The following is a 17,849-nucleotide window of genomic DNA, read 5'->3' as shown; positions in this document are numbered from 1 at the left end:
AACTATCTATATTCCATTTTAGATCAAACTGGAATCATTTACAGTTTGTTGCCACTCAATGGATGTCTATGGAATCTCTGAACCGCAAGGTAAATTTTTTTTTTTTTAAATTGTGGTGTCACAACTGTCAAAGACGTCCATCTAGCGCATGTTTATATAGACCACCAATTTAAAAAAGTGCAATATCATCCCAGTGGTGAAGGTTATCAAACAGTCAGAAATAACTCATTTTGTTGCACTTGACAACAAATGTCATATGAAACACATGTAACCCAGACATTCTGTCACCTTGATAGCATAAGATTTCATGCTGATAGTGGCACCTGGTGGTCAAGGTTGGTACCACATGCTAAATGTTAGCTAGCAAGAAAATGTTTTCTTGTGTTGCCACTTCAGAAAAGAAAAAAAACATTTTTGTGGGGGGGAAAAAAGTGAGATTTTTATTTTTATTTTTATTTTTTGAAAGAGAGAGAGAGAGGCCAAAACAAATGCAGAGAGAAATGTAGTTTTCAGTGAATCAGTGAAAAAAAACTTTCCACCTTGCGGTTCAGGGCTTCGGAAGAGTTCCTATCACTATACACGCAAAACATCTCTTCATACCATTTTGTGTTTAAATGAAACAGTTACAAATACTGCTGTGAAATAATCTCAAGCTCTTATTTCTTTGTTTCTCTTTAGAGGAAAAGTGCAGTTAAATTGTCTCCACCAATGAGACTTCTCAGCAGAACACTAAAGTTTCCTGTCAAATGTGTGTGTGTGTGTGTGTGTGTGTGTGCGCGCGCGCTTTTGTCAGCTTTTGTTGCGTGTTTGAGATTTAAAATTTGCTTTGACATTTTTCATCTTCTGCCAACAAAACAGAGAATGCTGAGCAAACAGACACACAAGTACAGAGAGAGAGAGAGAGAGAGAGAGAGAGAGAGAGAGAGAGAGAGAGAGAGAGAGAGAGAGGAAGAACTGGAAGCTCCAGTTCACAGTTCATGAGGCTCTGGGTCAGTAGGTCAACGCAGCTGAAAATGCTTGAATCACACACTTGAATGCTAATTATTGATGCGTGTATTCAAGATGGGCACTGCTAATTATGACAGAGCTGCAGTGTAAGACCCTGCTGGAGCATCATGGATATATATTGACATATAGGGGTATAGATGCATCATGCAGCGTTATTCAAACAGTAGTTTTCAGTTAAATATGCCATTGTAGAAATTCACTATTCACAATCAGCCATGATTAATTTAATCAATGAGTGAAAGTGTCTGTTATCATGATGGTTACTGAGATTAAGCAAGTAGTATTGGGGTGGTCATGCAATCATAACATGAGGAGACCCTCTTTATCAAGTATTAAAAAAAAGCTTTTATAAGGTTTCTGATAACAGGAATCTTCATTTCATGTGTGTACATGATTTTATACATACTGTATGTTTGAAAATTAATATTAATTTCTTAAGGAGCAAAACATTTTTAGGAAGAAAAAATTACTGACTGCATCTTTAAAGGGTTAGTTCACCCAAAAAATGATCATTTACTCATTTACTCACCTTCATGCCATCCCAGATGTGTATGACTTTCTTTCTTCAGCAGAACACAAAGATGTTTAGAAGAATATCTCAGCTAATATCTCAACCAGAAAGGTTGCTTCTGTTAATGTTGGTTTATTATTCATGTTTATTGATAAAAAAAAAAATAAAATTAAATGAGAATATTAAATTACACAAATGAGGGCTTTAAACTATATTCAGGAAAAATTTTGGTAGCTGGTTTGCAAAGTTTGTTGACCTCATTAATAAAAAATCAACGAGCTTGTATTATTAGTGGCACTTGCATTAGCATGATGGCCAACATAACATTCAGTGACTTAACATTCTAGCAAGCAGTCATTCAGTAACATCCTGGCAACTACCTAGCCATTCCCTAGCAGCCATCCAGAGCACCCTAGCAACCGTATAACAACATGACCCAGCCATATCTTGTCACCAGGACATCGTAGAGAAATGGGGTGGACTCATTTGATCTGGGGCAGTGTACCGAGGCCCTTGGCGGGACATTGTGGCTGCGAGTTTTGCCTATCTAGTCTTTTCTTTTCTGTCCTGAGCAGAAATTATGACTTCTTTGGTGAAGTTGTGCCTCATTTCACTGACCTTTGAATGAGCAAAAATATTACTTCATTTTTATACAAGTTTTAAGCTCTATTTTGTAATCTATTCATGGAAAGAGCTATCTGTTAGAACCCAGTCGCTCTTGCTCTTCTTCTTTTATTCTTCTTTGTGGCTTTAGTACACTTCTTAATCAGTTGAACCTACTAGAATGATGCATGCCCTATTGACATACAGTATATAAGATTTAAATAATAACTACATGTATAGATTTTTCTGAAAGCTACCACCACAGTGACACACCTTAACTGCAGCAAAATGTTCTTTTCAGTCATTTACTATAATTTTTCATTTTAAAAATTAGGAACATTGTGCTGCATTAGGAACAATGCAGCACATATTTTGTTATCCAGTTCAAATATTAAATCACAATAACTGCATGGATTTTGTAACTTTTCTCAAATGTTTTGCTGCCACCAGGCTGTAAACGGCAGTATAACACACACTGACAACCTTCAATCAGGACCTCTCTTTTTATTACACGAAAATATTTAGGTCTTCATTAGAAATAAAAAAATAAAAAAAAAAATTTTTTTTAAAAAAAGATAATTTTTTAAAAATATATATATTTTTAATTATTATTATTACAGAAAGATAATAAAAAAAAATTGGTTGCTTGACCAATAGCTGTCAACGGATGTGTTGAAATTATAATACCTCCACATTAATTCTTGTGCTGTTTTACAGTCTTACAGAGGAAATGTGTAGTAGTATAAATCACGATTTTCACTGTGGATTTTGTCATCTGTGCACACAACAAATACTGTACAGATATTTACACAATGGTTTAATGTTGTTAGTGATTTGCTGAGGTCAGTGCTGTGAGCTTGTGTAGTGTTTGTCTAGACATCTAAACAGAAATGGAGCCGTATTTAACACCCACCCAATGACTTATAATGTCCAGAAATGAACAGTGCCTTTCCGTGCACTCCCCTGAGAAGTTGTAACGCATTTACTCACTCATTCCTCTTAGCAATCTCAGCATGCATAGCTTCAGTAAACTTACAACCCCCTCTTGGGGATTTGTATAACGTAATATCTAGTAAAAAAGAATGTCCTAGATACGGTGGGGGGGGGTTGTACTTGCTTGTTTTGATTATTGGGGACGGGGTTACCTCCCCCAAATCCCCCCTGGAAACAACGCCCCTGCCTAGATATATTTCCATAATAACTTTGGTAATTATAATAGTTGTGCAAGACTGCGATCTGTCTTTCTCAGACCCCCATGTCTCTGGGAGCTCTTAGTCCTTGCATTTCTTTCCATCAGTACAAGCATCTTTGTTAGCTGTGTTTCTGGGTGGGGTGCCGTAGAGCAGAGGTAGACTATAAATGCATATGATTCCTAGACTGATGCAGACACAGACCAGGGCAGCCCCCAGTGTGTTGTTAAAGGTGATAGCTGGAGCACTGACAAGCAGCTGTGATCTTCTCAGCACCATGTCAGTTTCTATGGCCTTCATCTGGAAGTGTGTCCCAATGATCCCACATACATGGAACAGCTGATGGCTGTGACCTGTAGGGGTCAGAACAGAGTCACTGACTTGAAGCAATGCAGAGGGATTGGCAATGGTGTGTCAAAACAGAGACAGTGGCCAGAGAGTTCGGAATGGCATACTACCCATGTTTTTCTCACTACTTCTGCCATATTTTGTAACACCCTGCTAATGAATAGTTCATACCAATAGGGTCAGGGCCATACTTGAACTGACTTCACCTATTCACTATAAAAAGTGTTAACCTGCTGCAATTGTTACCTTCTACCTTCTGTAATTGTTGCTCTGCCTGATCTAACCCTTAAAATTACTTTTGTTGGTACAACCTAATGTAGTCAGGTTAATTCAGTGATGTTAAATCATATTTATATATATTTACATATACTTGAATACAACCAGTTAATTTAGATGTTCCCACATGAAGCAAATTTTTAGGTTAGAAGACTCAATTATTTTATCAAATATCTCATATTATCTCATGTAATTCTGACTCTTTTAATGGAACAGCTGTTGGCTGCGTGAGTCATCACTTACCTATATAGTCGAATCGTCCAGGTGCCAGTCTCTCAGGTAGGTGTGCTGCAAACAAGAATCCGGTAAGAAATGCAAGCAGTGTGTGTTGAATATGAATGGAGTTTGCCTCATTAACAGTGCAACCCTCACCTACACACAGAAATAACTAGAGAGAGATGACAGAGCAATAATTAGGCTACAAGTCACATGAGAAAGTGTTACATTATTCATACACTCCATTAGTAATCTTTACTAAAATGCATAAACATTCTAGAACTCAGATTTTTGTGATTTGCAGGCTTATGGTTAATGCATCAGTTTATTACCATTTTTAATGTATTAAAAAAAATCACTGACAATAGAAGAGCTCTTTGTTGTCTGATGTGTCCGCGTGATAAACAAGTATATGATATGATAAACAAATAAAGATTAATTTAACCTCTTGGCTGTGCAACAACCTGGGTGTTTGGGTGGATGCACACAGAAACTTACCCTGTAGAAAAGAGGAATGTTATCAAACAAGTACGGGTAGACAAAGGCAAGAATTCGTAAAACCTTACTCAGCCTTGGGCTCTGTCTCTCAGAAAATCTGAAAAAGATAAAGACACACATTTTTATGTTCACTAGTGATAACATTGGTAAGACATTTCAGTGCAGGCCCACTGAGATGTGAAATGTTATGTCATTTTAAGTACTGGTATACAGAATGTTGTTTGTTCATAATCACAATAATGGATAATTGCCTGGGGCCAGTTGCACCAGTTATACGCACATTACAACTTAGCCTTGTTGTTGCGTAAATGGGCACTAAGTCACAATTTACGCACTACTAAATATTTGAGCGTTGCACCATTAAATTTAGGTAGGACGTAAACCTACGTATAAACTAAATATTTACGGAAGCCTCTGACCAGGAGTAATGGATGGAATAAAAAAGCAGACTGATATTTTACGACATCAATGAGCTCATGTTTTGCGTGACAGGCTTAAATCCTTTCGACATATATGATGATGTTGGCATTTACGAGAAAGAAAAATAAAACTTACTTTTAAGGGGCTCTTCAGCATGAAACTGATCTAATGGTGCAGTATTCAGGGTGCGTCGCCCAGTGTCACGTGTCAACATATACAAAATATATAAGATATTAAAATGAATGGCCACCCGAGCCATGGGCTGTTCTCACTGCTACCATCAGGTAGGCGGTATCGCAGCATCAGGACACGCACCAGCCGACTCCATGATAGCTTCTTCCCCCAAGCAATCAGACTTCTGAACTCTTGATCTCCCACGATCAAAATACATCATCCCTGCACTTTATTACTCTTTTATCTCACACCGGACTGTCATAAATTATATTACTGTCATTATATTATGTCTCTCTTAACAACTGACTATCAACCGACAGCCTGAATGTCAATACAGTACAATACTGTACATTCTATATATATACTTTTTTCATATATATTTTAATTTTTATTGAATAATGTGTATCTATATAGTATCTATATAGTAAAAAACAAAAAAAAAAAAACAAAAAACAAAAACAGCATATTGTATACTGTGCAATGTATGTTATTATTGTATATTGTTGAGTGTAATTGTGTATAACAGATGTTTAAATTGTGTTGTGTTAATTTGATGTTTTAAGTTGTGTAATTATGTATAACAGATGTTTAAATTGTGCTGTGTTAATTTGATGTTTTAAGTCGAGTTTAATTATGTATAACAGATGTTTAAATTGTGCTGTGTTAATTTGATGTTTTAAGTCGAGTTTAATTATGTATAACAGATGTTTAAATTGTGTTGTGTTAATTTGATGTTTATTGTAGATTGGCGTATGTCTCATCACTGTCACGACTGCTATGTTGATCGGAACTGCACCCAAGAATTTCACACACCATTGCACTTGTGTATATGGCTGTGTGACAATAAAGTGATTTGATTTGATTTGAATAAATGTCTATTTTTCCAGCCTGTTGTATTAGTACTATATATTGTTATTTACACAGGGCAAATATACTATTTATCAGATCTACTTTTATTACGTATCCTATTTTAATGGGGATATAATTTATTACAGCTGACAGTTACGTGAGTAAACAAGGTTTGAACATCAACCGTAAAGAGATAAAACTGAAATTCACGGCCTTTTAACACTTCTGTGTACAAATTTGAAGGCTGCTTATTGGATCAATACAGGTAAACGTTATATTATGCGACTACACATTACTTTACGGAGAGCTTACGACCTACTAGTTAAGTCTTGCCTTAAGAACAGGTGGTGTAACCAAATTAAGCACTGACTTAGTTACAAACTAACTAGTAGTTACTAAGCCCTTAGTGTGAACTTTACGTCCTAACTTACGTGAGTAAACTGGTGCAACCCTACCCAGATTAATATCATGAGATGGTTTTATGTTAAAGGGGTCATGACATGAGGAATTAAATTTACCTTGATATTTGACATGTCAGTGGTCATTGTACTATAAAAACACACTGTAAGTTTTAGAACGCAAAATGTCCTCTACAGCCCAAAAAGAGCATTTATTGTTTCTACCCTGCAAAAACAACTCATTTTGAAATTAACCCCATAGTGATGTAGAAAAGGGGCTAATCTGAATAGTTCCCGCCTCCACAGCATACATAATCATCACGGTGACAGAGAAAACTGGATCACTCTGAAAGTGGTACGACTGTAACTGTAGTTTGCTTTTAACCAGCAAAAAGTGTCAAGTAAGGTCCCCAGATATTGTTGTGTTCCTGGTTGTGGAAAAACTGCATATCTGCAAAGCCTTTTGAAGGATCCCAATGTAAGGAATGACTGGCTTATTCAAACAAAGTTCCTGAACACGTCAATGACCACGTTTACATACACTTAAGAGAACTGTTTATTCCAGGGTTCTAGCAGAAAGTGGTGTTCTGAAACATCATGTAAACAAGAACGCTGATTTCTTTACACATTTTAAGGGATTAAGAGAAAGCGGTTTAATACACCTAGATTTCTCTCAGAGAACACTGCTTAATGTGGCCATGTAAACGCATAATCAGCGTTCTGATGGGTGTTTGAAGAGTGCGCGTGTGTGGAAAAGACCGGATAACAAACGTTATAGGATGAAGCCTAACAACATGTCAACACAGAAAAGAATTCAACATTTCTGGGAGTCCAGTGGGAAAATCATATGCACTATAAACCACACCCATTTATATACACCAATGTAAAATATCGACTGTCCCTCACGTTTGTGTATATGCGCTCATTCATTGGGGGAATCCCGGAGTTTTATGCAAGAAGGAAACACCACTATTGCAGTGCAATTCCGCTACAGGTTGTTGATAGAAAGTGAAGGAAACAAACACAGCAACAACTCTGGAATATCTGGAAATAAATTGAAGCAACGGAGAATAAAATAGCAAACTCTTCCTCGTATCCCATGTTTGTTATTTACACAAGCGTCACAGAAAAATTACATTGCTGTGGAGAAAGCTGCTTACTGACCGAGCCGCACGTATACGGGAGTAAAAGAGTAAGCCACTCATACAGTGCATATTTTGGCAGAAATTAACATGGAGGGATGCACATAGCCTCATATATAATGGTCAAGGGAGACCCCCTTCCCTGGTCGACTGAAGCGATCTGGGAGGGGGAACTCCTTACCCAGCGAATATCCTGTATTTCCTGACACACAATGTGTACTGAAGTGGGGAGATGAGACTGGGAAACCATGGGCCAACCGTCCCTCATAACTCTCCCTACTGCTGGATACAGATTTATTAACCCTTCACATTCACAATGTGTCTGAGGCTGGACTGTTTGTACTGTTGTCAGCTTTAGGTAGCATTATTTTATCACCAAATCTTTTATGCCTAATAATACAAGTACTAGGGTGCAAAAATGTGCCGACTTTGTTCAGTTTTATATTGTTATTTCAGTCAAACAACTGTTGGAGTTTAACTGTGTACTTCACATAAACTAAGACATATAGCTATCAATGATTGCCTGGACTGAGTGCTTTTATGGGATTTTGTAAATCGCTTGGCTTGCATGTTTTCATTCTTTCATTCTTGAGAAAAAAACTGTTCCACAGGTGTAGTGGCAGGGGGCATTTGATTTGCAAAGAGGTTAGCCAATCATACCAATGGACATGTCTTAAAGCAGAGCTTTTCAGACAGAGGGCCAGAGACAGGGTGGACAAGTCATGTAATACTACATTATGACATTTACTAGCATTTTAAGTGGACCTCAAGTGAAATAATAAAATTCGAAAACAATGGATGACATGACCCCTTTAATACTTATTTGTGTTGTATAAAGAAAAAAGGAAAAGCAAGATTTAGAAAGTGTGCGAACAAATTGTCTTTAAACTGTTACCTTTCATCTATGTCAGGGTTATAGTGAAAGAATGGTAAGCCAAGCCTTAGCCAAAAAAAAAAAAAAAAAAAAAAAAACTTCATTTTTATACAAGTCATTTACTATAGTGTAAAAAAAAAAGAGGAAATGAAAAGCAATATTAAATTATAAAACTGTAATACAATATTATGTAATATAAAAAATGTTATACATTTAGCACAGTAATAAGCTATGGCAATTTATGACACTTTATTATTTGTTTATTTGTGCTATGGAAACATTTTATGAATTCAAGACAGTTTTCTTTCAGTAAGATAATTGCATCAGACTTCTAAGTTATTAATGTTTAAAATAAAATTCAGTTGAATGAATGATAGGAGGTATGTAATATATGTGAAAACAATATAGCTAGAATTCTCAGTATGTTTCTTTATTTCTTTCAGTTCTGTTCTGTGAGGTGCCAATTATGGACAGAGCTTTTTACGGATAATCACATACTTCTCACCAGTGTGACCAACATTCATGCAACGGGCATTTCCGTTATCAGTATGGTGGTGTGTCAATACAGCAAATACAGTGCATAGTTTAGTATGAACTGGAACATTACCTTGAGTAGCAGGCTAGGCTGGTTGAGAAGATGGTGTTAAATACAGCTACAGGAATGTAGCATGTGTGAAAAGTGCTGTTGATCCATGCATCAGGTATAATATATGCAGAATAGCTGATCCCTGAACCTGTATCAACATGCAAGCAGGCACATGAATACAAATGAATATGGTGTGGATAATTAGTTGATGATGCATGGAAATGTGTCAGGAAGTGGTGTAAGGCATAACTCATGTGTTGTTCATGTGTAATGCTTGTTAGTTTCTTGCTTTCTAAGAAGTGTGAAACACGGAAAAAACACTTTTAACTATATACATAAATAATATGGTTGTCCTACCAATTAGTTAACTTACATGCACCAATTATTTATAGACACATAAACTGACTTTTTTTCTATTTAGAATACAGTTTACAAATGCAGAGACTCTGGAACAGTCTCTTTCTGCAAAAATATAATTGTACCTGTTACATATAGCAATACAGAACCTTGATCCTTGAACATAGATTTTAAGGCAATATTTTCCATAATAAGCAAAGAAACTGATAGTGTTTGTGTGAGTCTCTCCCTCTTTACCGAGGCTGTACAGACTGAGTGCTCCATAGTCAAAGAAGTAGCAGATATGGTGAGCACGGGTAGACATGGTGCTGAAGGTATGGGCACAGCTGGAGGCCAGTGGGTACACACAGCAGGAGAACAGAAAGACCAGCAGAGGCCATGTATACTCATCATACCACACATCCTTCATCAACAACACAGTCATCAATTTCCATAGAAAGTACCTGAGAGAGAGAGAGAAAGATAGAGAGAGAGAGAGAGAGAGAGAGAGAGAGAGATGTGATGATGACAATAATGTTGACACAACACTGCAAGATTGGAACTCACAACAAACAATGTATATAATGAAATAATAATTCCATGAATACTATATATTCCACCAATATTCTGTTGGTGGAATAAACATTATACACAAGAATATAACAAGGAGAACAACTAACAGACCGAAATCCATTTCCTCTCAAAGGAGTATTATCAGAACTCAGCACTTTTCATCCTTTTTGACCAGTAGTGGAGTATTTATAAATGGGGTTCCCCTCTATTTTAAACAGAAAGGCTAGAGGACAGATAGCTTTTATGAAGAAGTGACTATGTAATAGATTTGTTATTTATGCAAATGCATTAAAAAATAGAAATAAATAAATAAATAAATAGAATGACAGAGCGTGGGGAAGTATATTCTATTCAAATGTTTAATCTGCCCTGACCTGCTTTGTTACTATGGATGCGTCAGACAAGAAAACACAGATACAAACAGAAGTACATGAATATACTGTACATACAGACTACACAAAGCAGCCTTATCAGTCTAGGTGTGTCTGCCTATATGGTTTAATCTTAATGAGCACTGGGCAGGCCAACGTGTCTATGCTGACATACAGTATGGTGGGGTCAAAAGTATGAGACCACATTGAAAATCCAGGATTTAAAATCTAATATAAACCTGGAAGTTTTCAGGTTTTGGACGTAAAATGAACAAAATAAATCTTAAATATTCTGCAGTATTTCTAGATCAGGGTCAAATAAGCAAATCTTTGACACTGACCATGTTAACTTCTATGTTTTATGTGTACTCCTATGTAGATCAGTTGCTTAATTTGAATCACACAAGATGCTTTTTGCAACATTCTCAAATCATGCTGGAATAACACGGATCATCAGGATTTGTACAAACTTGGCAAGCTCAAGTACAGACTGTCATTACACCAAAAGGGGGACAAACTAAACAGTAAGGCATTTTTAAATTCATGTAAATTTTTCAAATAATTGTTTTAACTTCAATTATTATGCTGATAATATAATTTATAATGAATTCTTTTTTCAAAATGTTGGAATCTTAGACTTTTGGACCCCACTGAATGTAACGTCAAGGCTAAGAACCTGGATTGTAATGTTTTTCGAGGGAAATCCTTTAAAACAAACAGAGAATGTGAAATGTAAAGATCTTGTCTTTAAATCCAGGGATTTTTCAGTGATGAATCACAAGGTTTGATTTACTATTGCTTGATTTGAAGGGATCAGTAAGTTAAACATGAGCAAACATTAACAAAAGGTCAAGTTACAGAAACAAAGTTTTGTCCTTCCATTGATTAACTGTCGAGACATTGTGTATTTAACCATTGTGTGAAATCAGATGGTGTGTTAGTCTGAAGATATGGCATGCTTTAAATAGATGAGTATTAAGACTTTGTTGAAAGCTGCGAATGGAAATGTAAAGGAAAATGAATGGAATTATGAGAGGATTTTGGAAGTAAGCCTCTACAAATATTGTCATGCTTGTTGTACTGTCTAATACGATGCTGGATTAATGCTGGGAGTTTTTTAACCCTTCGTGACATTTTTGTCTTTTTCATTTATTTTTTCGGTCATTATATTGGCTGTGTTAATGCCAATGGCATACATTTTGCCAAAAGTGTGTATTTTGGGGGGAATTTTGATATTTCAACCTCAGTTCCTATAATACATCTATAATACACTGTGTACACAAAATAGTTACACTCAGGACCTTCAGGACAAAAATGTCCCCATTGGAACCCATTAAATTTGATCCCAGTGCCATTAAAGCATAAAATCATGAATTCTATGATATTATGCTTTCATTCTGGAGCCCTGGCTTCAAAATTATTTTTTTTTTAAATATTTTACACCAGATGGCGCCATGTTTTTCATGTTTATCGTATGGAGCAAATACAAATACATGCTTTTTTCCTATTTTCTGTTTGTTGTATTATAGAGCACTGCAGGCCAATTGAATAAATGATGCAGCTAAAATTGTGTGGGTGTGCTGGAATAGATGTTAGAGTGTGTTTTTTTATGTGTGTATTGAGAAGAGTGTGTGTGTGTGTGTAAAAAACAACAGTGGCATTATGTAAACAAACTGGCATTTAAAGGGTTAAAATCCTGAAAATGAATGAATATTTGGTAGTTATAATCAGGACTGATGTTGGTTAAAAAAATTTAATCATTGAAAGTGGAAAACAATATTAATATATAATATTATTATGGCAGTTTTTGACGTGTACATTTTTGTCCTCAAAGGACCTCTGAGTAACTTTTTTTTATTTTTTATAAAGGTTAATTACTGAATGAGCTGATTACAGTATTTCAGTTCCATTTGCAGACCTGAGAGGAAAGTTCTTTGGAAAAATAAGGGATGACCTGAAAAAGAGCAGGCAATGCTGTGGATTTGTTATCAAAGGTCAGAATTAATTGGAGCGCCAGCAAGGCAGCGCTTTATTGATATTTCTCAGACATTCTAGTATCAGGGTTGTTCTGCCTCTAACCATATGCATGAAATGTCTGCAATTAATATAGTCCAAACTGCTTTATGTAGGACTCCACTAAAACTTTTTGTAGATAATTTCAACTGAAAATTTGAAAATTTGTGTGATATCTTATTTTGTTTCTTATAAACTTTATACTTTTGATAAAACTTTACAGTAAGGTTGTATTTGCTAACATTGCGAAATGTGTTAGGTAACAATGAACAGTATTTTTTCAGCGGTTTTTAATCTTGATTTTGAATATTGTTTATTATTATTATTATTATTATTATCGTTTATTATTATATTTATTATATTTGTATTTATTATAATTATAATCTATAATTATTACAGTTTATTATGCATTAACCAATGTTAACCTATACAACTGTTAATTTAAAAAAAATGTGTTGGTATATGTTGATATTAAAATGAATCACATTTAGTACATGCTATAAAAGTTTTTCATTGTTAGTTTATGTTAATTAATGTAGACAACTAATGCTTGAAGTGTTACCTTACTTTTTAAGATTCAAAATCTCAGACTTTCATTGATAGCATTCAAACTTATTGGGCTTCTTTCAAGTCAAGTCATTTTTATTTATATAGCCCTTTCACAATATGTTTCAAAGCAGCTTTACAGAAAAATCATGCCTTAAAAACTAATTTGTCTTTAGGCCCCCAGTAAGCAAGCCAAATGTGACTGTAGCAAGGAACCCATAACTCCAAAAGACAAAAAGAACCGTGGGAGAAAACAGGCTCAGCTGGGGGAGCCAATTCCCATATTGGCTGACATCTATTTGTCTATTGAATTGTGATTGGTCTTTTCTTTCTTGCATCTATGTATGTAGCTGCATTTACACTTTAAAGAAAGTGTTGTTATGTGTTGGTTCTTATGTGCAGGCAACAGAAACCAAGATGCTTACTGAGTATCATAACACCAGTAAAGCAGCTCTGATGCAGCATTTAATTTATGCTCAAATCAAAAGGTTAGTTCACACTGCCCCAACAAACTCAGTTGGCAGTTGGATTTAGATCAGGGGCCGGATTCACGAAACTCTCTTAAGAAAATTCTTCTTAAGAAAACTTAAGAAAAAAGTGAAGTATATTTTGTATTCCCGAAAAAACATTGAAAAAATCTTAAGAAGAATTCAAATTCTCAAAAAAATAAAAAAAATAAAAAAATAAAATAAAATAAATAAAAATCATTATAAATAACATTTTAAAGTTAGGATAACCTCACAGCTGTCCAAAACCCAAAAATGTAACGTATAATGAATTTTTTGGGTTGTTTCAAATGTGACACATTTTATCATGTTGAGAAGGAAGTTGAAGTGATCTGTTTATGAAAATTTTTATTTTAGACCAAAACACATTTTTGACTGTTTTGTCAATAACACTTTCCTTTGTTATTTTTATTTTCAGCGTTCAAACCATTTAAATGTTATCATGAAATTCAAACAATAAGTGTAATTTTGAAGTTTATGAATGTGGCGACCAATCATGCAAGTCAATTCAAACGGATGTGCTGCATAGCACACTCTCTCCATAATCTTTAGAGTTCTTAGAAACATGATAATGTTATTCTAATGATATAATTATAAAGCATTATAACTTTATAATACTAGCAATGTATATAGTATATGACGGTTATTGTCGTTAACCTAACACATCTCAAACTTAACGTTCAAAAAAATGATTTAGAGGTGCTTTGATACTTAAAAAGTAAGGTTTATAGATAAATAAAATTATTGTTACAATTTACCAGTGTTGAAGTATTTAATATTTTATATTAGACAAGCAACCAGATGAGCTGGCTAGTATGACTGTCATTTTATTTTTAAGAAGAAAAAAAGGACGTTCTTAAGAAAATATTTTAGAAATTCTTACGAATTTTTCAATGATTGCACACTAAGTTTTTGTTTAAAAATGCATTAATTTTGCTACGTTTATACCCCATCCACACTAGAACAGTATTTTTCTCCATCAAAAACAGAGAGTTGGGAAAATGCTCTCTACTACCGCATACTTTGAAAAACTATGACATTAGGAAACTGAAAACTGAGTTATCAAACGAAAATGGATTAGTGTGCACATGGCCTTAGAATATTCATAAGCATAAATGTCATTATCAGACATAAACCCCCACATAAACACCTGCATAAAAAAAATGACAGGAAAGTCAATTAGACAGGCGTTCAAAGACTATGGTTCACTATTTCCCAGAGAATCAAAGGTGACATAAACAGCTCTTCTACATGTTTGCGTCTTGTGAGTGCTCTGGTGAGAATAATGCTGGGAGCTCAATAACACTGACAGCAGACTCTCTGTGATCATCCAGTAAGGTTAAACTCTCCCAGGAGCTGCCCAGCTGGGCGAAACCACTGTGAGGGAAAAGACAATCCACTGAGGGGCTTCGGAGTCTCAAGCTGAGTCTCAGCACATGGTATACAGTCAATCTAACAACTGTTGCAATGGAACCCAGGGTTGAGTAATTATTGGTATGGTTGTGGGGTTGTGTATGCACAAGATAAAAAAATTTCATGCAAAAGACAAACAGAGGGCAAGTGGCAAGGAGAGAGAGAGTGAGAGCAAGCAATAGAGATATAGAGAAACAATGAGAGAGATTGTCTGCTTTGGACATCATGACTGTGCAAACGAACAACTGTTTCTCTGTACCAGGTTGATAGAAAATGTGTCCAGACATTGAGGGTTTCGTTGGTGAGCTGGAAGAGACTGAGGACACAGTCTGTGGCCGAACTACGAGGGTGTCGATAACCAAAGATGATACTGTCCTCCTGGAATGCCTGAAATGGGAAAAGAGTCCTCACAACATAGCATAGAAACCACTTTTCATTTAATAAGACAAAGATAACAATCAGTTGCACAAGCATATCTCCAAATGCAACAAAAATATCTCTGCAGGTAAAATGTTAAAGGCAAATCAACTAAATTATGTAGCATTATTTTGAAAATGTCAATATGTGTTTGGGTACACACCTTCAAACTGTTGAACATCAGGATGCACAGTAATTAGAGGGTAAACAAAGAATTCATTATTTATCTACTGCAAGAAAACACCCCAAACTAATAAAACCAAATAATGCAAATTAGTTGAAATCACACATATCTCTTTGCTGTGGTACTTTTTTTGTTTGTTTATTTGTTAAACTTACTTTGGGCACCTGGTGGACAGTGAAGACACGAGGTAGTTTGATCAGGCTGAACATGTTCCCCAGATGAACGGCCCCTAACTGCCTGACTCAGGAGAGAGAGGCAAATACATGAACACACAGACAGGTACAGAGAGAGAAGTGCATGTACACAGACTCTTCCTCTCTATCTGATGTGAGACTGGCTTGGTTAGCCCTGCCCTTTTCCTTGCATCAGCCTCTAACATAAACACACCCCCACACATACACACCTGACACACAAGCTACTGTAGGTAACAAAGCATGCACACTTGTTCAGCAGCACATTGTTTTACATGAGACAGTTCCACAATAAAGTGCAAACTAGTCATACTTTTTATGGATTATTTTCTTTGCAGGATTTCAGCAAGTTCAACAAGTTTCTCAGAAACTTCTGAACTCAAGTTTAATTCTGGTCTACTTATGCAAGCGTCACTAACAGAAATGAAAAGAGCCAGGTTTGTATCATAATTTCCCAAACCTGGTCATTTAAGGATTTTCACAGTCCACTTTTGTGGATACCTGAGCTTTTTGCGTTTTGTGAGACTTTCTCAGTCAGGGTGGGGTGTTCAGGCCAGTTTCAGTCAGTGCAGGTAAAGTTGTGCAATGAATGAATAGAGGGTGTGAAAGAAGGTAATTGAGAAGCAGTTCACACACACAATCTTAATCCATTACATATTAAATCAGAACTGAGTCACCATTCTCCTACTTCTTGGACTTTCCTTTACAATGCAAAAATGTGTTAAAACTCATTTGCATTCAAGAACACTTATCATAAGCAAACTGTAAATGTTCAAATTTATATCCTCTCAGCAGAAATGGGAAGTGTGTTGGTGTGGTCAACTAAATTGGAAAATGAGGGCAAACGAGGGTGGGGAGCGACTTCATTAACAGTGTCAGTATCGGAACACGTGACCCCATGCAAGAAGCAGACGTGTGAATCACGAGCTCTGCACACTTTGCTAGTTTTTAAATTATTTTCATGTTATAATCCAGTGAGATTCAATACATCCAATTACATATTTGCTCTTTGAGGTAAACATGGCAAAGAAGTCAAAATCCTCAGACTCTGGAGATATTAAAAGACACTTACGTGCTCAAGCTGACACCCCCGAGCAGGCCGCGAGCTGGGGACTCAATTTGGAAGGCACATCAGGAGAAGAAATTCAGCGTCAACTTTCCAACATCTCGGTGATGCTGACGAAGATTGTTGCTGACTTGGAGGATCTCGCTGTAATACGTCGATCGATTACGGCGATGGAAACAAAATTCTCTGAGTTGGTCACAAGACTGTCAGATGTTGAGAAATGGTACGATTATCTGGAGTCATCAGAAAGGGAATTATCCGCTAATCCGCCTGCGTCCAAAACAGACTTGGAACACATTTTGGAAAAACAGGAATATCTTGAAAATATGAGCCGAAAGAACAATACGGATTGTTGGAATTCCTGAGCATGAAGAGGGCAGAGATACGGTGAAATTCCTGGATGAGCTCTTCCCAAGTCTGCTCGACATAACAGGCCATAAACTGGAAATCGAGCGAGCTCACAGAGTCCCTGCTCGCAGATCTGCTGAGAGAGACAGGTCCCGATCAATTCTGGCCAAATTTCTGAGATCATCCGTTAAATATCTCATGTTGCGCCAGGTGAGGAGCAAAGGAAAGCTTTATTGGAAGAATCACAATATTTTCTTGTTCCCGGACTCTGCGAATTCAACAAGAGAGAAACGCGATCTGTTCAAGGAATGTAAGAAACTTTTACATCAACGGAAGATCACTTTTGCATTGATGTTTCCGGCCAAACTGAGAATAGAAACGAAGGATGGTTGCAAAGTATTTACATGTCCAAAACAGGCACTCTTCTTCATAAATACATTGGAGTAAGCCATTTGATGTTTCTTATATTAGTGGTTTGACTCGCTGAACATACACTCGATTGTCTGAGGAAGCTGGGTGCCATTTTTTGTTTCTTTTTGCATTGGCTCCGCCTAGCGGCTGGAGTTTGTTTTGTGGAATGACACTTCCTTCAACAAACTTTTGCATTGACGGAAGATCGTTTTTACACTGAAGTTCCCAGCCAGATTGAGAATGGTCACTATGTATAACCACAAAATATCTACATGCTCACATAAAGGACGGCTTTTATAAAGTTGACGAGCTGAGTATGTCATGGTGTATTTTTTTTTATTATTTTGTTTTTTTTTTGTGGGACCTCCGAGTGAGTTTGGA

At 36.1% G+C, this 17,849-nt stretch overlaps 1 protein-coding gene across 4 annotated transcripts; it reads right to left on the bottom strand.

Annotated features, from left to right (window-relative positions):
- Nucleotides 1–2,567: 2,567 nt before the first annotated feature.
- Nucleotides 2,568–15,761, bottom strand: LOC127443864 (membrane progestin receptor gamma-B-like). Of its 4 annotated transcripts, XM_051702867.1 has the most exons (8): nucleotides 15,608–15,761; nucleotides 15,111–15,238; nucleotides 9,688–9,893; nucleotides 9,115–9,241; nucleotides 8,529–8,573; nucleotides 4,651–4,747; nucleotides 4,180–4,324; nucleotides 2,568–3,665 (listed from the first exon to the last, which is right to left on the bottom strand). In XM_051702867.1, exons 1-8 carry the CDS (start codon nucleotides 15,659–15,661, stop codon nucleotides 3,394–3,396), a joined length of 1,074 nt encoding a protein of 357 aa, XP_051558827.1. In that variant the 5' UTR covers nucleotides 15,662–15,761; the 3' UTR covers nucleotides 2,568–3,393. The 4 variants fall into 4 exon arrangements, with proteins under 4 accessions (XP_051558827.1, XP_051558836.1, XP_051558845.1 ...); XM_051702885.1 differs by lacking the exon at nucleotides 8,529–8,573 and having other exon boundaries at nucleotides 2,570–3,665; XM_051702858.1 differs by having other exon boundaries at nucleotides 2,571–3,665; nucleotides 15,111–15,731.
- Between the last annotated feature and the right edge of the window lie 2,088 nt (nucleotides 15,762–17,849).

This window comes from Myxocyprinus asiaticus, chromosome 1 (assembly GCF_019703515.2).
Source record: "Myxocyprinus asiaticus isolate MX2 ecotype Aquarium Trade chromosome 1, UBuf_Myxa_2, whole genome shotgun sequence".
NCBI classification, from domain to species: domain Eukaryota; kingdom Metazoa; phylum Chordata; class Actinopteri; order Cypriniformes; family Catostomidae; genus Myxocyprinus; species Myxocyprinus asiaticus.
Note: the sequence above shows the minus strand (reverse complement) of the source record. Positions and strands in the feature narration are given on the sequence as shown.